The following is a 23,441-nucleotide window of genomic DNA, read 5'->3' on the forward strand; positions in this document are numbered from 1 at the left end:
ATAATAACACGATGTATGATCTTATCTTAGTTTATGCATTTTTTTTAAATATTTCTCTTTTTTATAATAATACAATTATCCAGCATAATCTATGTCACTATATTATGGCAGTAAGTTCTTGCTGCATGTGCGCCCGCAGGATGATTTGCAGGGGGATCAGTCAGTCAGTAAGCAGTCTAAAACTAAAGATAATATTTACTAAGCGTTTTGAACAGAATCTTGTGACATATTTTCAGATTCATTTGATTGATTAAACTTGTCGAAACAACGAAATCAAGCAACTAAATGTTAGATTGTATCATTCATTCACTTTTATTCATGTTTTTATGTATTACATAATATTAAATATGAATGTTTATATTAATAATCAAGATTTTATCTGATACACTTGATGTTGTATTCATTCGATAGCACGGTAAGAATTTATTAATAACTGTCCAAACTCTTACTAGCCGCCATGTATTCAAACACTATGATACATCGCACTTGATTAAGAGCAGCTTCATTTCACTTATGAATATCTCTAATTTGTCCAAATGTAAACTTCTGACACCCATGCATAGCTACCTGTCTAAGGTATGAAACTCAAAATGTGAAATACAGCAATCAATAAGCTGAGATAATGCTTCAATTTATGCCAAATGGAATTATTAAAGAAACTTACAATGGAAACACAAGCAAACCGTTCGAGGAATAAAGAACGCCAGATTGATATGCATAAAATATACAGCAAAAAATAAAATACTTTATAAGTTTTAATTTTTCAGATAAAAAAAATAAGTGTTAGAGAGATATGTGTCACAATATCATAAAATCAACAGAATTAGATAAGCACTCGCTTAAAAATGTCCATCATTCACTATTGTGTTTCCTTCATTTAGAAAAACATCCATACTATATATAGAGAAATATCATTCATTCTGGTTTTGAGTCAATGTTTACCATACAACTTGAAGGGATCTGCAAACATTAATTTGCTTTCGATGCATGTCAAAATTAAAATGTTTAAGTCATAATGTTTTGCTTAAAGTAAATGATGAAATGTTTGACAGCATTGTTAACTTTTCAACCACATACACGAACACTTTAGAGAAAACTAACCTTATGTTTTCGTCCTAACCTTAAGGATTTCATCATCAGATAGATTTAATCTCTATTGACTTTTAATATCACTGGATGGAATGGTCAGAGATGTTAACAAATAAAGTCCTTTGCGTGAGGACGAAAGCTTCAATGTTAGCTTTTTCTAAATTGTTTTGTGTACGTGGTCGAAAAGTTAAAAATAATGTCAAATATGAATAATATTACTACAGTCAAGTTTTCACCAAAGCAAATGATGAAATGTTAAGAAGTCCTTCAAAACCTGTATCTAGTAACAATCAATAATTAAAACAAAGTGTATCACTTAAAATACACATTGCTGAGCATGTAATGTAAAGATTAGAAACTAAAATGCTATAGATCACAATGTCAATTAACAGTCATAGATAGAACGCATGATTAGACCAAAAATATATAATTTACAAAATCCAGTTAAAATCGTGTTTTGTTTTTAAAAAAATAAAAACATAGCTATAAAACATAAAATGTAAACATCAGAAAATAAAACACCGTATGAATGAAATCTCAGTTTGAAACTAATTTGACATGGCAGATATAAGGACACAGAATACAGAATGTTATAGCAATTGAAAATTGATAGAAGGTATCTGTGCTAAGAATAAACTATTTATTTTGACTTGAGTTCACAGCAAACAATATGGTGAATATAAATAAGATAGTTAATACACCTGACCCTGACCTCTAATTGTTTGTTTGCTTTCATGAGAATGTTTGAAAACAAATATGTCCCATAATTTGTATGCTCTCAGTTTTAAGGGAATTTTTCAAAATAATGTGATTCCTAAAGGCTTGTCGTTGGACTATCTGTAGATATTTGCAAATGTCACTCTCTTATGAAGCAAAACATCGCTATTAATATAAATTTTGGAGAGGAATGGTACAGACTATAGCACAGATGTACGACTGTCAAAAGCTTAAGTGTCACTTTGAAGATGCAGCTGTAAAGTGATACCCATTGCTCAGGTGGAGATATTACACTCTCAAGAATATTGGTCTCTTACATTGTGCGTACAGAGACTACAAGTAAAAATGAGTACACATAATACAAGTATAAATGATTACACATACTACTAGTATAAATGGATACACATACTTCAAGTATAAATGATTACACATACTACTAGGATAAATGATTATACATACTACTAGTATAAACGGGTATACAGATTAGTAATAAAAATAAGCATAGAAGCTGCTAGCATAAATAATACATAGGACATAACTTACGTTTGAATTTATTTTGTATTATTAAAACAGACAATATACTGTATTTGATCTTGAACTGGATCCGAAAATTCGATGAAATTTGTGCGGGCACTGGGCATAAATCGTCGAACGATTCGTTTTGGCGTTATCTTACGGCGCTTAATATCGCTGATGACGCAAGCAATGCAGAGAGTATGAAGGTCTTAACACAAAATTGATACAAGGCCAGAAGTACTTTATTGATTTAGCGATAGTCGCTTTAGAATAAGCATTATATAATGTAATTTGATTGAGTGCACTTTGGTGTTGTTTGGCTATCAGTCTATCGTCATCACTGCATTCTCAGTGATGACTGTCATGCTTACTACCTAGATTGTAATTCTCTCTCTCGCTCGCTCTCTCTCTCTCTCTTTATATATATATATATATATATATATATATATATATATATATATATATATATATATATCGAAAGAGATTTTGTTTGATGATGTTTAACTTTACCCAATAAGAAAGTCCATGAAAAGTGAACAGAAAGACCTAAAACCCAAAACAAAACAAAACACTGGTGATGCCGTCGGTAATTTTGACATCAATAAGCTAGTTTAATCCCCTCTGCTGTTTCCTCACACGGCATCAAGTTTATTAAACACTTTGTGATTAATAATACGTTGCATTTCGAGGTACGCGGAGGAGATAAAGAAGACTTTCTAAAGTGAAGTGGAGATCAATGTGTTTTACGGATACAAGAAGGGGAAATAAAGCTTAGTACGATATAAACAAAATTCTTATGCTGCATTTCCTGTTTTAAACTGTCAATCGAACTAGTATTAAAGTTAAAAAACTCAGTCAATTAGGACCTGCGTCTAAGACCAGTTTTACCAATCGAGATGCATACATTTTCTCATGACTTTTGCCAAGAGAAGAAACTGTTATTGTCTATGCCTTCTGCAAATCAGGAGCCCAGAAATCGCGCAGCTCAAAGCACTTGTGGAATTTGTTGATAATGAACTGTTTCTAAATTCAATGGATTGTCCATCTTTTAAGACAACAATTGTTTGACCATTGTCATCTCTAATGTCCCCACGGGTCGATGAGCGAAGTGTAATGGAATACCATGAACAGTGCAGAGCAACCCGTTCATCAAACAAAATCTCTTTCGCTTGATCATTTGATAGATTTGTTCGAAATGTCTTTGACATTATACTGCGTTTTGAGTCATTCATTAACTTTTCTTCAATGTCCAAGTCAAATGACCCACTAGTAGCATATCGAGAAGAAGCATGCGCCGCTTGTTCCGCCCCGTTGATCACAATTCCCAAAAGCAACACACCTTTGGAACTTTTAAACTCCATGGCATCCAAACCTGAACCTCTAAACCAATTACGACTATGGCTGCTAAACCTCATAACTCTTTCCATTTTATGAAACCTTGGTATTCTCTCGGTGCGTGTAAAACTTTTATTATCTAGATTACAACTGCCAAGAAAACCTCGAAAAAAGTACACCTTCTCCGCCATGGTTAAAATCGCGTCTGCAGCTACTTTGTCCGCAAAATATCGTGCATTCATCACTGAAAATCTAATTAGATGCCGTAACTCACCCAGAACTTGCTGGATGTTTTTGACACTTGGTTCAATCTTTTTCGTCGCACATTTTTTTCGTGCCCAATCCTTCATTGCTTCATATACCTCTTCTTCGTTAACCTCAAGCTGATCTTGTTTCAGCACCATCTCTACGCACTCAGATGATAAATTTCTGAACGATGGGTGTTTGATGACAGACCCGCCATTGTCCATTATGAACTCTAGACATTTGCCCCGAAGATCTCGCTCATCAAATGCATGAGCTTGCTCCAGAATGACGCAGGCATTATCAGGACTGAGACTTTCTTCCAGCCATTTTAGACACCTGTCAACAAGGCACATAACGGCATACTTTTTTGCGACATAAAGTAAAGCGAAAATGGAGTCCCCGTTTGGTTCAAATGCTTCATAGTAGACAAACCTTTAAAAAGAAATAACATACAATATGTTATTATAAAATGATTAAAATTATGGCTTCGTCCACGTTGAATTACCATCCAAAAAATTGTTTTCTTTCCACAGTTCACTTTAAAAAACTTCTAAAGACAAGAAATTATTGTATCATATCTTTTCCTACCATACATAATATATTGAACGAATTTTTACGCGTAAACGTTTTCTTAACAAATCTGTCAGATTACCATTACGAACATAAATATAGAATAGTGCGGAAATGATGTCTTGTTTTAGAATCGAACAGTGAATAAAGGATATGGTTTCATTTATCTCGAAAGAATATCTTTTACTACAACATTTTTAAATTTCCATTGCTTATTGAGTACTTCCACTGTCAAATCTTCACATTCGGAGGCACGTAATATTTGCACTTGTTGGTATGTAGATCTTGCATGCAGTTCATAATGCCATAATGCCTAAATGTAAGTTGTCTAATTTGAAAAACATTTTAGCATACGATGTTTTGCTTTTGAATGTGACATTTTGGAATGGACCGAATTATCTCACTCATGCGATAGGGAAATTTAGCTGATTTGCTAGCCTTACTGTTGTTATATCAGTCTAGTTGTCTTAGCCAGGTTGTTTCAGTTCTGGTGTCCTCTCGCTAAAAACATGTCTTCTTGTATTTTACTGTTTCGAACGGAGTTTTGTTTATTAAAAAAGTCAAAGCGCCTTATTGGCTCTCCATTTTGGGTACTTATCATACGAACATTTTGAGGAAGAGAGAGTAATGTTTACAATACATTTACATGTGGTTTAAGACGACTCCAGGTGAGTTACATGCAACAAATCACACTTATAACTGTTAAACTGTTCTTTGATTTCTGTTTGTTCTTCCCGAGTGGAATATATATTTGGATTCTAAAGAAATGGTTGTTTATATTTTCATAAATTATTATAAGACAAAATGACCCATATAAAAAATTGAAGAAGCATTAGTACCAGATGAATACTCTATGCGTCCATGTGATAAATACATTGCAAAAGTGAACTTGAATGAAACAAAAAGGGGTGAGGAAAAAATATCTATGATGGGGTTGCACCAAGACAAGGAAATCCCAGTCAAGGGGTTATAGTATTTGTCTCCCGGCATAGGCTCTAGCGGAGACGAAAAACGTAACCCCTTGACTCGGATTTCCATGTGCAATCCCAACATAGATTTAATCATGGGTATTACAATATCCTCCATAAATGCACAGTGCTTCGCTGATCTGAAAAACGAACGATATTGAAATTGCTGGAGATCATAATATTGCTGTTTGCTATTTACGATAAACCCACGGTACATAAGATACTTATCGCATAATCAACGGTAAAAAGTGAAGCAGTCTTTTGTAATGATTGTTCATCTTCTCTATGCATTGAAGTCTTGAACGTTTCTATAAGATTACTCCACACAGAAAAGTGGGTTCTCTGTAGAATATTTGATTTATAGATGAAAGTGATGATAATGAGATTAGTTTTATAAGAATATAAAGACTGAATGTCGATAATACATTAATTTTTTAAACGTTTTGGATCAAACTATTTAGGAATAAGACGATAATATGTGTAACTGGTGGAGACTTTAATTATCGTTATAAATCATGTAATTGATAAAACGGGACGAAACAAAATGCTAACCACAAGTGAAAAGGACTTTTGATATGATAGATCAGACGGACCTGATCGTTATAGGGAATGATCAATCCAGCAGCATGCAATTTTACATTGCACACTAATTACTAATTATATATTCTTGTAGTTTTGAACATTTCCTCGTTTGTTCCGCTTAACTTAATCTATTGGTGATTGAAAAAGAAACTCTACCAAACATTATAAAAGATCATTGTCGAGTGTTAAATTGAGTCTGTACTTCATAACCTACAGGTAACTGAACTCTTTAAAATATAACGGTAGCTTTCTTCTAAAGTTAGATTATGAAGATTTTGTACATAAGGGATATCACTCTTTTAAACGAAATGTAATTCGAAGGACCAAATGGGAAATTCTTTAAATTTACTACAAGTAATGTTGCCTATGCAATATAAAGTAGGCGATTAAAAGATAGAAGACGAATGAATCACTGAACGAAATTTAAGCTCTTAGAAAAGATTACGAAAACAACTGTTAATGCAAGCATCTGATGAGAAAATAAGAGTTAAATGATACTGTTCACGAAATCGTGAAGGGGGTTTTAAGATAAAAGACTAAGTGGAACGAGGAAAGATAATAAAATACAAACTAACTTTCAAATCTGGAAAGACTACAGTTCCAGTTGGTGGTTTTGTGGTTTTGACGCGATTTGTAGCACGTGAAATGCTATACATGGCAATCGGTATATTTGGTGGAGCAAGAACCCGGGAAAAAACCAGCGAATACCCACATTCCAATGGGAAGCTACTTTCATGATATTTCATATACCAACGTTGGTCGAGCCGAGACTCAGACCAACACGGACAGAGGTGAGATGTCAGTTCTCCGTAAAGTCGAGCGGCTGAAACCACTCGGCCACCGGGACTCCCAGCTACAGGTGAAGCGAAAGTAATCTTTTCGTGAGCACCGTTTTAACAGTTCAGAATGTGAATATATATGTATATGTTTAGCTTTCTATTTCCTTTCACGCACGGACGGTCTGACATGGCGTAAGATCATGTCCGTCACATTCTCTCGTTAGGATCTCTCTATCGCCTCGTTCATAAATATCACTTCGTGCAAACCACACATGAGCTCAAAAATAATATCCAGCATACCTCAGAAACTGTTCGAAAACCTCTGGCTCAACGTCTGGTATGTTTATTGGTCCAGTTTCTTGGAGAGGGCCACACAACATGGCGTGAAATACGGAACTGCGGCTTATGAGGACATACTTGTGGACAGTCACTTCTTGTCTTTGCTTGCCGATGTAGAATGTGACATCACAAGCCACGTGGTTCTCGAACATGTAGCGATTGCTGCTCAAAACATCTCGCTGTGCTTGCCAGTCAGTATAAGCTGTAAAGAAGAGAAGATAGTATTGATTTGATACACAGGTACTGTAAAGTCATCAGTTAAATGAATCTGTATTATTTGCATTATATTCAATACTCCCAGTAAATTCAATGTTCAGTTAGCAACACATCTATACCAACACTTGCATACAAATGTCACAAGAAATTCGTTTCTTTGCATACTACCTTGTCTTTATGAACATAAATAAATAATTAAAAAAGATTTTAAAAAAAATCTATTTGATTAACTTTACCCATTCATCCTTCATAATTCCGAAGTTATTTTCTCTCTTTCTTTGTAAATTTGCTTTTCTCCTCCATTTACCTAAGTTGTTCATTTTGCCGCAAACTGACGAATATCAGCTTTGCTTTTTTTCATGATCACACAGTTATGGTTAAAGTTGTACATGGTATCCAGAAGGTTTTCTGAAGAGGTGTTCACGCATACCTCCATTTTTTAAAAATGCTCAGCTTTCTTTGTACTTAAAACAAGAATCGTTTTAATTCTTATGGTCATCATAAAGATTTTTTCCTTATATCAATATGAATGAATTTGATTGAATCGGGTCAAAACGACACACAATCGGAATTTTGATAGCAATTTCGATCCGAATTATAACTTCTAACGATCTAACGAGAAAGCAAATATTTAGTCTCACCTAGGAAGATTGCTGAGCAATATAGGGTTACTTCGAGGAAGCCACTCGTAATTAGGCAGTAAAACTTAGAGGGAAGATTCTAAGAAAAGACAAAGCGTCGTAAAGGAAGCTTTTGAGGGGACAGAACTTCCGGTTCAGTTAAGTCCCGAGCTTTTAAGAGAGGTGACGGAAGTAAGACTAGCAGAGCAGTCTAGTCTAGTAGGTGAAGAGAGTCGAGGAGGAGGTGGAAAGGTGTCGGGAGGAAGAGAAGAACGAATCTGAGGAATAAGAGAGAAGAATACACAGATGAGTAGAATACAAGGACAGGTGGAAAACTATCGCACATGACTAATTAAGTAATGCAATAGGCTATCACAGGGTCGAGTGGAAGGAGAGTACTTGGGAAATTTTAATCATTTGACTATTGTATTGTCGTTAAATTGTTATTCGTTGAATTTCACTTTTTTGTATATTCAATCATTTAACCGTCGACATTGCTGACTGGGGGCTCGGAACTTTACATCTATCTTTTACTACTTTAACTTCCAGCCGAAATCGAGCCTGTGTAGACTTCTATGATAATTTAAATATAATATTGGGAGCACCACACCCCAACCATAGCATACCAATCACAGTGGCGGCATTATAACAGTAATTCCACAATATATATATATATATATATATATATATATATATATATATATATATATATATATATATATATATATATATATATATATATATATATATATTGTGGAATTACTGTAAATATATAACGGTTCTACAATCTACAGGTCTGATACAATACAAGTACAGGTCACATGGCTGAAAAATGAAGACTAATATTTGGTTTGGTTCGCCAACAGTATTAATTCTATCAGGAATGAGAGTACTACTACTGCTGTTGTAGCTAATATTAGTCTACGAATCTCTTCCAGATAAATGCCTTGGACTTTGCATTTGGATTTAAGTGATTTCTTATCATCGATTACATTTTATCGGTACCGCCTTCTTCTCTTACCATCGCTGCTAATGTTTGATGATTTTAAAAAGAAACAAGAAGAGTTGAAACTTTTAAACAACTCCTATAAGAAGATAAGACGACTTTCCTACCAAAACAAATGAGGAAAGAAAACAACAAGAAGTGATGAACACGTTGAGCAGTGAACATAATAAGGGGGGCGAAACAGTTGTTAATGTGTTACATGATATTTTGGAGCAGCTATTACACTTGAGAGCAATGTACGCAACCGCTTTGGCGAAACTCAGGAGAAAACGAGTTTCACAGTCAAATACTTTTTAAACTTCTCTGACATTGACTACTACCGAATCTTCAGAAATTTCAAATAAATTACAATGTGTCCATTTTTTTCCTTTTAGGGATATCTTGTTTTGAAACCCATTCCTGGGACGGGTTCTTCGTCTGCTTCCCAAATGTCCTCCTTTTTCTATATCTTCACATTCTATTTCAGTGTCTTTGAGGTAGGAGGGTTCTTCCGGTTCATCTGAAAGTTCCGTCACTTGCTTTCTTTGGACGTTTTAGAAACTATGAAGACCAGTGTCCTTTGTCTTGGCGATAATAACAGGCATTTTCAATTTTGTCTCCTGACATGTTTTCTCCTTTTTTTCATGTTACTTTCCTGTCCTCTTGACATTATGTAGCTCAATATAATTTCTCTTCAAAGACATAACATACATCTTCACTTTTACCTCGAAAAGCCTAGTCTCATCATAGGTCTGGTTCGATGTGTTTATACGAATTGCTCTGGGTGGGCCTTTCACTAGAATTGTAATCTTCTGTATCTTTTCCATATTCACAGATTCGCAGATTGAATTTGAAAATTGAATGGCAGTATCCTCATACGGACGACTTCTATGTATTTTGATCATACATGAATCGACCAACGTCATGAAACTATATATGTCACCCAATACACGCCAAGAAGTTTGGGATGAAATTCACCGAATCAATGTTGAAGGAGAAATAACTGATCCTTACTGACATCATTAACCTACTTTTCCTTCGCAAGACCGCGAGTGTCGCCATCGTCCAAGAAATAAATTCTTTCAGTAACCCTAGTAAAATATTTTTACACTCAGCTAACTGACAAGGCGACCTCATATTCAATTTACAAAGACTGTTAACGATTGCACTGCCACAATTAAACAATACAATATCACCTTGCACAGAAAGACGTTACATTTGTTATAAAGTTATCGGAGTCTATGTTAAATGAGTTGATAAAAAGTCCAAGCTGTAGTTCAAGATCATTTGCAAGATTTTTACTCAAGAAAGTTTCACATCTCCGGGTACACCTTTTGAATTACTATCTTCGAAATCATGGATGAAGTTCAACATTTTCATTAATCCAACGATGACGTTGACACGACCAATGGAAAAGCTACCGATCACATAACGTACATTTCACCTCCTTCGGACAGCGGAGAACGTAAAGCCTTTTTGTTGATCAGTTTATCGGTACCAAAAGAAGTATCGTGGAGACTAACAATGGCCAAGATCACATGTGCAAGTTTGCATGATGGTCGCATCAGTAGCTTTTGCAGAGAAAACTAAGACATCGGAAAGAAAACAATTATGAAACTCAGCAGGCAATCATAATGTGCAAAACAAACAACGGAAAGAAGCAGAGATCCTTTAGAAACAAGTAAGAATTTCTAAAATGTGGACCACATGAGATTCTGAAAATTTAAGAAGTGTTAGCTCCTCCTTGTAAAAAGAAAGTTCATCCTCGACTAATTTTCGGAAATGCGTTTCGAGGACTCTCCTTTCTAGACATACAATTCATTCAATTCTAGCATTACCAAAATCATCATTCCGAGGCTATTACCAGTATTAAAGGATTTGTCGGATACGGTTACAACTTTGACAAATGTGTCCCAGGCTTTAGCAATCGCGAACAGCAAATATTGTGTGGATAGAGATATCCTGACTACTTAGTGTCGTGACCTTCTTTTACAAAGGTGTCAGATGTGCAACAAGAGTCTATTGCAATCTTTTACGAATCGAACGGAATTTTCGGAAACGAAAAGATCACAACAGTAAGTAATGCAATGATTTCAACAATTTCACTTAAACTATTTAGACCACACTGCCAAACCAACACTGAGTGATGTCAAGATTATGATGAGAACCGAAGAAAGAACACCAGCAATAGCTATCATTGCAACAGGCATGGTCACGAGTATTGAAGAAAAAAGATCATAGAATGTCAAACACCCTATGCACACACCTAAATCCTGCCGCCCTGTTAACACGACAGGTGCGTGGAAGTTACCACTCTCTCCTTCAATTGGATGATATGAACGTAGTAGTCTTAAAATCAATATTTGACTTAACGATTTTACAAGGAGTCACCGAGAAAGACAATGACGTAAACAATGTCAAAAACATTCTCCGCAAACGTCGTATCAAATAAGGCAAAGTTAGATGGAAAGCGAATCTCCCCAGTTTCGATTCTTTTTTATCAATACCTAATGAAAAGAAGTAGAAGCTATGAATTTACTGCATTCCCTTCACCAAGTTCATCTCCAAAATTATGTTATCAACAGCCTTTGTGGCTTGGAGAATATGTTCCTAAAATACAAATGAATTTTGTTTGTCTGTCAGATCTTTGTGTTTTATTGTAAGATTGGAGCAGCGATATGAAACTTGCGTTTATTACATGGGGGTAAAACAATTGTGTATCATTTTACTGAGCAGTCATGTCTGTGATCTTGTTCGCAATCCGTTGTTGAAATTTACGAAGATACGAAAGGCTGATCTGCAAACTATTCATTCATTTAACCAATCATTTGACCAACCATTTAACGGAATAGAGGTAAACTGTGGCGGTACCTTTCCTACGGCCAAGTCAAAGAAGTAACTAAGGTATGGCAGAAATACAAATGAAATAAATTTACAACGTGGTGATAGAGCTCCGGCACTCTTCATCATACCTCAAAGTCCTCTTATGTCTAAGTATTATGGTCCTTATAAAATTAGAAAGAAAGTGAGTGATTTAATGCTCCTGCAACTACAAGTAAAGAGTGAACTAAAACAGATAGTATTTGGATACGAACACTTGTTTCCAGATGTTACGACGCGAACAAATAAAATATACCAACATCTTGAAATTGTAGATGCCACTCCTGCGAAACAGAATCCACACTTGATGAATCCTCTCAAATAGGGATGCTTTACAAAAAAAGTTCAGTATTTGCTGGAGAATGGTTGCATTAGGAGAAGTGACTGGAGTTCACAATGTACCAAAAACAGATAATACTTTCTGTATATGTACTAACTATAGAAAAGTGTACAGTGTACAGTGTGACCAAAACAGATTCATTTAATTGGCCAAAATTAGAGGACTACATTAATATAATTGGAAATGCAAAATATGCCACAAATTTGAATTTTTGAAGGATTATGGCAAATTCCACGGACAGAAAGAGCAAAGGGAATTTCGCCATTTGTGTTTCCAGAAGGACTTTATCAATATAAAGTGATGCCGTTGAGATGAATGATTCTCCTTTCGCTTTTCGACGTTCAATGAACATGATTACATCTGGTCTAGATAATCGTGATGCTTACATCGTTGATGTGATCCTCTACAAAAACACCTGGAAAGATCATTTAGGGACAATTTGGAATTTTTTTGACAAACTCACTGGTGCCGATATAACAAGTGATTCATCAAAAAGTGAGTTTTGCCGTGATATGTTACTTTTCTTAGACATTTTATTGTACATGGACAAGTTAAACCTATAGATGATAAGGTCAAGGCTTTCTCTAATTTCCATATGTCTATCAGTATAAAACAACTAATGTGATTTTTGGGTATGAGTGGACACTATCAGAAATATGAAATTTTGTTCCAGATTTTTTGATAATTGCTGAACCCCTGACCAGTTTGATGTGTAAGAAAACTAAGCTTCATTGGTCTGACAAATGTCAGGAGACTTTTGATAAGCTAGAGGTCATACTTAAGATTGCACTAGTTCTTTAAGCTCCAAATTTCAATAAATCATTTCAATTTTCGTTGATGCAAGTGATGTTGGGGTTGGTGTAGTTTTGATTCAAGAAGACGAAAATGGGGTAGAGCATTGACTGTGCTATGTTTCTAAGACATTGCAATGGTACTTGAGAAATTGGTCCACAATCGAGAAGGATTATATGGCCGTGATATTGGCTTTACAACACATGGAACTATATATTAATTCAACTCCTTTTACAATTAGTGTATTTTGTGATCACAAACCATTTATTTCATTGGCAAGATGAACAACAAATCAGAGATTAATAAGGGTGTGCTTGATGTTGCAATAATAAAATATTGATAACAGGCACCTCAAGGTAAAAGAAAATCAGAAATATTATATTGTTTAATGTTCACTTTGTATTACTCATAAAAATTCATCTTGTGCTATTTTTATCACATGTAATTATGACCTGATGTCAGGTAGAGAACTATAGTCTGTTACGAGTCTATGCTCTCAAAATAAGTAACACAAAAGAGTGAAGACAGCAAGCTTTGAAAAATGTAACAAATACAAAGTAATAAATCAGAAAAAGGACCTATAATATTGCGAATTAAATCCAAAACTAATCCAAGAAATAAAGACACGTTTCAAGTAATAAAAAGTCCTGAATTAAACTCAGATCAAGTCCCAATGAGATCCAAAATTGAAGGCGAAGACATGTATGTTATAGTCTACAAAGTACTATGTGTCAACATTATCTTGTTGAATCACAGAAATATTATTCCAGGTTTGAATTCAATGTAAATTCTAGTGAATATCGTTATCCAAGAATTCTTTCAGAGCACTTTTGCATTTTGAGAGGATAATCACTTGAATTCAATAATTTGAAGAAAATACAATTCAGCCCAAAATGGTTACAAACATAATACAACTTAAGTTAGATGTTAAAGCACGACTGGCAAAATCCTCACAGTCACAATATAATATAGTTCTATGTTTGCGCCCAGGTGACAAATACGTATTTTCTAAACTCAACCATTACATAATGGAAAATAATCTTCTATAATGATCTAATGAGCCTTGTTTACTTACAGCAAACAGCCTATAACATTCACTTTGGAATCTCCAAAACCCTGACCCAAATGAACATGTTTACCTGAATAATAATTCGGTTAATACGTTCATACAAATAGAGAATAATGAAGCTATTATAAGCTGATCACATAAATGAAATCAATTTTTTTTAGAAAGTCAGTCAGGTCAAGCATAAATGAACTCACTTGTCCAGCAAACAATGCCGCATTACAATAACATGTAATGAAATAAACAAAATCTAAAACTAACTGACAAGCTATTAAATTTAATATCCATAAAACTTCCCCTGATCAAGAAAAAGAAAGATTTTTTACAATAAAGCTTTCTTTTTACTATTGGTGAAATATGCATGTGGTAAATAAAACAACATAAGATGAAATCTTATGAATGACACAAATTTTTCATGAAACATAATATTGATAAATATGTGAAAGTGCATCTGCTATTAAATTGTTTTTCCCAAGATGTGCCTCATCTGAACAGTATACACCTGCAACAACAGACTCTAAATGAATAGTCTCTGATTTTTATTTTTCATCTTTCCGATAAAAGTAAGGGGTTGTGATAACTAACCACAATAATTGGTGAAGGAGCAGAACTAATGTAAACTTCAAAAAAATATTGTAATGTCAATATCAAAGCCAAACATTCCTTCTTGTGGAATAATTTCTTTGTTGCTTATTTAATTTCTTATATCACACTGGATTATCAACATCAGTTTTATATTCTTGAATCAATACTGATTAAACCCAAACATCACTTGCATCAAAAGACAGTTTAAATCATTGGATAAAATTTAGAGCTGTAAGAACTGGTGCACTCTTACGTATGGCCTTTAACTTACCAAAAGTCTCTTAACATTTTTCAGACCAATTAAACTTGACTTTTTTGTTTAATAAATTGTCAGGGGTTCAGCAATCATAGAAAAATTGAAACAAAATTTCCGATAGTATCCAGCCAGACACAAAAATCGCATCAGTTGCTTTTTACTGATTGGCACATGGAATTCAGAGAAAGCCTTGACCTTAGCATCTATAGGTTTAACTTGTCCATGTCCTACGATATGTCTTCGCTTAAATTCTCAATGAGTGGGACATGTACACTTAATTTAACTACATGATTAACCTGGCTATCTCTCTCAACATACTCCTTCATCATATTTATGTGGCAGGGTTGTTTTGTCTTCGCCTCCAAGGAGTGTATATGATATAATTTAAATCATTTACTTTTTTCAACTGTGTAAGGACCATAATACTTAGCCTAAAGAGGATTTTACGGTACGGGCAAGAGAGCCAAAACTCTTATCACCAGACTGACAACTCTTTTCCTTTGTATTTTTATCATACCTAAATTTCATTTTTGACTGAGTAGATTGCAGATTAGTTCTTGCAACATCGCAAACCTTTGACAACGTTTACTTAAAATTGGGAACATAATCTAGGAGACTGATTTCATTATCTTCATTAGAAAGAAATTTCTCTTTTAACAACTTCACTGGTCCACGAACAGTATGTCCAAAGAGTAGTTCAAAGGGAACGAATCCTAAAGATTCTTTAAATGATTCCCTAACATCAAACAAAAGTAAATTAATGGCTTCATCCCAATCTTTACCTGTATCAAAACAATATGACCGAATCATATTTTTCAATGTCTGATGAAATCTTTCTAAATCCCCCTGGCTCTTATGGTGATAGGTAGAAGACTTGAATTTTTGGATGCCTAATTCGTACATAATATGTTGGAGTATTCCAAACATAAAATTTGACCCACGATCAGATTGGACAGATTTGAGAAGGCCCAGCTGAGTAAAAGAAACTTTATCAAAGCTTTTACTATTGTTTTAGTTTTCATATTCCTCAACGTAATCGCCTCTGGGAATCTTGTTGACACACACATTATGGTGAACAAGTGTTGGTTACCTGACTTGGTCTTAGGTAAGGAACCGACACAATCTACCATTCTTCTACTAAATGGTTCGCCAAATGCAGGAAGTGGTTGCAGCTGAGCCTTAGGTATCTTCTTCTGATTGGGTTTTCCTACCATTTGACAATTATGAAAAGATCTGCAGTATTTACAAACATCACTTTTAATTTATGGCCAATAGAAGTGATTTAAGATCTTGTGATTGTCTTATTGATCCATAAATGACCTACCAAAGAAGTTTCATGGGCCGAACTAAGATTTTCCAGTCTGTATGATTTTGGAACTACAATTTGAAAGTTCACTGATCACTCGTCACCAGCAGGTATCTCGGGTGGTCTCATTTAGAATCAGATTTTAATGAAATAACAGAAAGGTGCTTCTATGTCTCCAGTTTCACTATTGGCCCTTTGAAACAAAATGGAGATCTCAGAATCTTTTTGCTGGTCGACGACAAGTGGTTGTCGTTTATCACCCTGATTAGAATAAATAGAATGAGTAGTTAAAAGAGGATCATTGTGATCAATACCTTCTGACTGATCCAAACAAGGAATGTGTGTGACCTCATCAAAAGCCTGACTGATACATGTATCAGCTAGAGGAATACGTTCCTCAATAAAAAAAAAAACATCATTCACAAGAGCTCTATTTGCCTATGCAATGGTAGCTGCACGAGCCGAATATAAATCAGGGATTTATTTTTCAATAAGATCGACTTCCTGATCCAAACAAGGCTTGTCAGTTATAAGTGGATCGACCACAACCTTACCTTCATATAGTTAATTGTCTTGTAATAAATGAATACCCATCAATGGGTAAAGCAGACACTGTTCCGACGCTCACGGGTCCTGAGACTAGGTCTGATGAAAACTTTAAACATTCGAGAGGAACATTAAGAAAACCACACTGTACTTACTGAATAAGAACACTCTCATTGGAAAAACACTTCTCAGCAAAAGGCAAAGTACCTGATAAAAAGAGAATCTGAGAAGCTCCTGTGTCCCTTAATATTTTAATAAGGATGGGATTGGCTGAATCACTCATGAGTGATATAGAACCCTTCGACATGCATGGTTCATAATTCTCCATAATAAAATCAGACTGGTTTATCAGACCCAACAAATGTATTGATTTCAATACATGAACTTGACCTTGACCTCTTAGAAATAAGAGCATTGGGAATATGTCTTTCTTGATTATGATGCTTATTTTTCAATTTGTAAATTTGCAGCAATCAGAAATAACGTGTCCTTTCTTCTTGCAACAGGTATTCGAAGAACGATAGAAGGATTTCTGATCAATCTTATCAGAAAGTTGATTTCTAAAAGTTGTGCCAGATTGAAATTTGGAAAGGCCTGTATTAGGCTGAAATAATATTTTACCAGACGACTGTTGAGTGGAAGACTTACTTCTAAAAGAAACATTATGAGCTAAGGAATACTCGTCAGCTGTATGAGCAACATTTTTCAAGGTTTCGACCTTCTGCTCATCAAGATAAGTCTTAATGTCACTATGGAAGCAATTCTTGACTCTTCAAGTAATTCTAGTTGTCACAGATTTTCATAATCTTGATCAGCTTTCCTGGCTAAGCACCACCTATCAAACAACTGCTCTTTTTCTCTTGCCAATTCGACTTGAGTTCCTGCAGCTTCGTTTTTTATAGCTCCTGAATGTTTGGCCGATAAGCTCCAGGGACTAACTCACAACCCTTTAAGACGCATTCCTTAACCAGATCATAGTCAGCAGTCTGCTTTACTGACAGGGTAGCATATATATCTCGGGCTTTGCCAAAAAGTGCACTCTGTAATAAAAGAGTCCAATGGTCCCTTTGCCATTTCGAATTTTTCAGCAATTTTTTTCAAAATAAGGAAAATATTTGTCTACTTCGTTTTCTCTAAAAGGGGGCAATAACCTAAGATTCTTAGTAACATCAAAACCTGAATTTGTATGTAAAGTGGGGATGTGCCTTTCACGTGCCAGGTCTAATTCTTTTAATCTAAATTGATGTTCCCTTTCTTCTTTCTCTCTTCAATTCTCTGTCTTCTTTTTCTTTTTGCATTTGTCTTTCTCATTCCTCTTTGTCCAACTGCATTTGTTTTTCTTCTTGCTATAACTGCACTTGTTTCTCTCTCCTCGTTCTCCACCAGCATTTGTTTTTCTTTGTTCTGTAGTAGCATTTGTTTCACTCGCTCTTCTTTCTACAACAGCTTTATTTTTCTTTTATCTTTAACTGCATTTGTTCTTGTCTTTCTCCAGCTGCATTTGCATTTATTTTTCCTCTTTATCTTTCTGAAGGTCAAGCTTTCTTAACTCTAATTCCATCTTGTATTTTAATTTTAATTCCTTTATTTTGATATTAGAATATGATAGACTTACTAATAAAAAAACAAAGCACTTTTATCCAAAACAGTCTTTTCCTCCAAATTTTGGGCCAAAATAGTTTTTATGTTTTGCCTTGTTAAATAAGCTTTTGAATGAGAAAGATAATATTTTCTTGCAGATGAAGTAATTCATCTGTTTTCAAACAGTCTAAATGCTCCTGTGTAGGATTTGAAATAAAACTCTCCACTTTTGATGACATTGTACAAAGCTTGATCATTTCACTAAAAATGTCCAAAATGTAAAATAATACTTGGGATTTAGAAAATTCCGAAACAAGGTGAATTTAAATTCCAAAAACAAAATTTTCTGTAATATATTAGACAAAATATATATCCCAAGACCGAGCGCCCAATGTTTTCTGTTACGAGTCTATGCTCTCTCTTAAAATAAGTACCAGAAAATAGTGAAGCCAACAAGTTTTATAACATTTAACAAATAATATATTTCTCAAGAATACAAAGTGACAAATCAGAAAAAGAACTTATGGTATTGCGAATTAGATCCAAAAATAATCCAATAACTAAAGATACAATTTTTAGCAATAAAAACTCCTGAATAAAACTCAGTTCAAAGTCACAATAAAATCCAAAATTGAAGGCGATGACGTGTCTGTTATAGCCTACGAAGTACTATGTGTCAACATTATCTTGTTGAATCACAGAAATATTGCTCCAAGTTTGAATTCAGTGTAAATTCTAGTGAATGTCTTTGTCCAAAAATTTTGTCAGAGCACTTTTGCATTTTCAGTGAAAAGAATCACTTGAATTCAATAATTTGAAGAAGATAAAATTCAGCCCAAACTGGTCACAACATAATATAACTTAAAGTTTTAGATGTTAAAGCACGACTGGTAAAATCCTCACAGTCACAAGGTAATATAGTTCTCTGCTTGAGTCCAGGTCACAAATTAGTATTTTCTAAAAGCTATCATTACCTAATGGAAAATAACCTTCTAGAATGATCTACTGAGCCTTGTTTACTTACAACACAGTAGCCTATAAAATTCACTTTGGAATCTCCAAAACCATGACCCAAATAAACATGTTTACCCGAATAATAATTCGGTAAATAAGCTCATACACATAGTGAATAATGAAGCTATTATTAGTTGTTGACATAAATGAAATTAAAAAGAAATTAAAAAAGGTCGATCCGGTCAAGCAGAAATGAACTCATTGCTAGACAAGGTCAAGTCCAGCAAACAATGTTACATTACAATAACATGCGATGAAATTTATTCTTTTTACAATCTAAAATTAACAGACAAACAATTAAATTAAATATACATAACAAGTCTAAATCTATAGTGAGATTCAAATAAGGATATAGTCTTGAATTGTATTATTGTGACTCAATGTGTTTTGTGGCCTTCGAGAAACTGGACCAGTTAACATACCATACATGGAGCCAGAAGTTCTTCTGAAGTATGCTGAATATCATTTTTGATTTCATGCAAAGTTTGCACTAATCATATTTCTCAACGCAAAGAAAGTCATTGAGAGATCCTAACGTTAAAATGTGAAGAAAAAACTATCTTACACCATGCAATGGTCTATGGGTGAAAGGAAATGAAAAGATAAGGATATGAATATATGTCCATTTCTTTTATAGTTAAACCAGCGCATACTGGACTCAACAATAATACAACTCATTCTGCTCAGATCTTACTGCACGACTGAATAATTACTAGATAAACAAGATTATACAATATTCTACTTGACCTCAGGTCACAATTAGCATTTTCTGGGGGGGGGGGAAGCAACAGGTAGAATCAGCATTTCATGGGAAATCTCCAGTGTTCTGGACTCAGATTGAGATAAACATATCGTTTACAAAACCAAAATCAATGATTAGGGTCAAGTGGAAAATGAACTCGATTTTGGACAAAGTCACATCCAAAATACAATTATCCATACAATATAATGAATAAATAAACCTAACAAACAATGCAATTTATACATACATAACAGGCACCAGACGTCATCATAGACGAACGTAGCACAACTAATGCCCCTGTGTTACGGAGGATACATTGCACTGGACACGATTATCAGTGTGTGTGTGATCTGGATTTTTAACGTAGCTTTAACAATTTTTCAGTCATATCGCTACGATGTCTGCAGTGTGACAGTTTATAGTGATGTCTAGCACTGGGGCATCATGCCGCGGACATGTAGAATGATGACCCACCCAGTCACATTATTCTGACACCAGACCGACCAGTCCTAACACTAACCTCTTAATGCTGAAAGCCAAGCGAGGCAGCTGTTAGTACCATTTTTGTAAGTCTTTGGTATGACTCGACCGGGGATCGAAGCCACGACCTCCCGCATCCGAAGCGGACGCTCTAACCACTAGGCCACCGGAGCGGTTGATTATCAGTATGGGTATAGAATCAATTACGTCTTCAATGAGAGTAAATATATATTTTGTTTTCAGCTTCATTTACAGTACAAGTTCAGGATTCTGTTAATTTCACAAGGTCAATATATACAGATTCGACCAAAAATAGAATTAAAATTTATTGAGATCAAAGGTAGAGTCAAAACACTTCCTGATAATTCGGTGTATGAAGTATTTTATTTTAGAATCAGCGATAAGAACAGAAAATATTCACATTAATCTGAAATCTCCTTTGCGTTTGAAGGGATTGGTGTAACTTTGAAGAAAGAAAAAATGAAAATAAAAGTAAATATTGTAGACGAATCTTTTGATTGCGTACTGATATAAACTAAAGACAAAAAATCAGGCGTAAAATATTCTCGGGATATTTTTAAACTGTTGAAAGCCATATAAGAAAAGTTCATCTTTCCATCGGAGACGTACGATATCATTGAAGAGATCTTTAGCTAGATATATCAAATCGATTTTCTCAAACCAACATCAGTCAATTGAGGCAGCAAATAAAGCACAAGCTTATTGAAGGATACAGTAACAGTCGTCACAGGTCAATAGACACGACCATACAACTCACACATCAATAGACACGAATCCAGTTGAAGGAAGCAAGCAAGAGAACACACAAAGAGTATGCAACAACTTATTCAATTACTTGACAATGTATACACTTGGAGCGCCTAATTTTAAAATAGGTGAAACAGTCAGAATTTCAAAATACAAAACAGTTTGACCTCAATGTTATGTCATTAAAACATAATAATAGTATGCTGAAAGAAACCAAACCTTCCAATAGAAATATTCGACAGCTTTACTGTATGAACCATATAGCACGACTTTATATACACATATAGCAAATGACAGAATGAAAAGTTAATTAATATATGCCGTCCGTTTGCTGATCACGGTCTTTACATTACATAGATACATACGGTGACATACACAAAAGCATAAAGTGCGAAATATAGACAAACTTAACTCTAACAATGTTTTAACATATTAATCATTCTCTGGTTTATTACCTCGTATAAGTACACCCCTAATCTTTGCATGATATAATCGCCAATGTAATAAACTGTTGTAATCGTGAGTTTATATAACACTTATAAATGCAACTTAAAAAATCACCGAACCTTGTTTTTAAATTGCTTATTCAATCCACTTTTCCGATCGGATTACTCGAGATCGTGTATTCAAGCCTCACAGACGTGCATTCGTGTTTTCTCAAATAAGTGATCAAGTGATTATAACGACTTCTCCAACTGCCTCGCTCTATATCGCGTCTGTCGCTAATTCACGTTATAGATCTGCTGGCTTACAATCTAGATGCATTACGTTGAGTGTCAGTTTCTATTGCGCGATTTGGAGAACTCGAATGCTTTAATAGAGCTGTCGATTCCATGACTTGAAAAGATCATATGTGGTTGAAAAGTATCTTCTGATTTGGTCTACCGAATTCGCGTAATTGAGTCTCGAGATCGCATAGCGTTTCCACAATCAGAGTCGCAATGGCTTGCTGTAAACGTTCCAAATTGTTTCATAACCAACTTTTAGTATCGCATTTCTACCTGGAAATCAACCACTTTCGATTTAATAAGGAAGTGTGACGTTCTCTTGACTTCAATAAAGGTCTAACCTAAACATATTACTTTGTCAAAATCATGCTTCTAATATTTGAACACAGATTTCATTTTCAAAAATTAGATACATAGTCACATTTTCTTTCCTGAAGTACTGCGTAGTCTGATTTGTAACTGACTGATTCGTAACTCTGACAAACTTACCTTCTGCCATTGTGATGACTCATTTGAAACGGATGTGGATGTTTGATCCAGAAATCAATGCTGGGACTATGTTTATTTGAAACCGGTGAATCTATTCACATTTACAAGGATTAGGTTATATCGTTGCGCGCGATTTTTCTTACGGTACAATGCTACTCTGTAACAACTTCCAGCAGGTACGATTGGCAACTTGAGATATGTCGATAGTAATTAGTATTGCTAGTATTAAGTATCTTTGGGAAAAAATGTCCGGATATGTTACCTATTGGACACAGCTACGATGGCCTAAGTAGTTCGAGCGTACGCCTCGAATGCGTGGGCCGCGGGTTCGAACCCCGGCTGAGTTATACCAAAGACATTTTTTTTTTTAAATGGTATTATCCGCTGCCTCGCTTGACGCACAGCTAAATGTCAGGATAATGTACCTGGGTGGGACATCATGCTACTAGTCTGCGGCATGATGCTCATGTGCTAGACATTACTTAAACTGCCACACTGCAGACATCGTAACGTTATGAATAAAATTGTTAAAGCTACGTTAAAAATCCAAATCACACACACACAACTGGACGACATCGTTACAGCTGTAGATGTGTTATCTGCAGATTGGCGGTTTAACAGTTTGGTTTACGCCTGACATTAAAAAACCTGGAAGAATAAATCGCGTTATTATAGTTTTAACGAAGCCTTGTTAAAATGTGCTTCCTCAGTTTTAAAGTTATATATAAACTAAATTGTGCAAAGGCAAAAGTGAAGAGTCGTTTGGTCAAACATTATCACATAGCCAAGGTTTATTGCGAGAGGAATGCAAAGAGGGAGAAGGAGAAAGACGATGATATAGAAAAGAATGGAGTAAAACTCAAGCTGTTTGTGCGCGTCAACTTTCTTAATTCTTTGGTTGATTAT

At 34.8% G+C, this 23,441-nt stretch overlaps 1 protein-coding gene across 1 annotated transcript; it reads right to left on the reverse strand.

Moving 5' to 3' along the window:
* Positions 1-288: 288 nt before the first annotated feature.
* LOC149782762 (BTB/POZ domain-containing protein 6-B-like) lies at positions 289-22,564 on the reverse strand. The gene is made up of 3 exons (XM_089934253.1): positions 22,536-22,564; positions 7,103-7,343; positions 289-4,335 (listed from the first exon to the last, which is right to left on the reverse strand). Exons 1-3 carry the CDS (start codon positions 22,543-22,545, stop codon positions 3,261-3,263), a joined length of 1,326 nt encoding a protein of 441 aa, XP_089790379.1. The 5' UTR covers positions 22,546-22,564; the 3' UTR covers positions 289-3,260.
* Positions 22,565-23,441: the final 877 nt, after the last annotated feature.

The sequence above is a fragment of the Sinohyriopsis cumingii genome, chromosome 15 (assembly GCF_028554795.1).
Source record: "Sinohyriopsis cumingii isolate HCF-2022 chromosome 15, ASM2855479v2, whole genome shotgun sequence".
NCBI lineage: Eukaryota > Metazoa > Mollusca > Bivalvia > Unionida > Unionidae > Sinohyriopsis > Sinohyriopsis cumingii.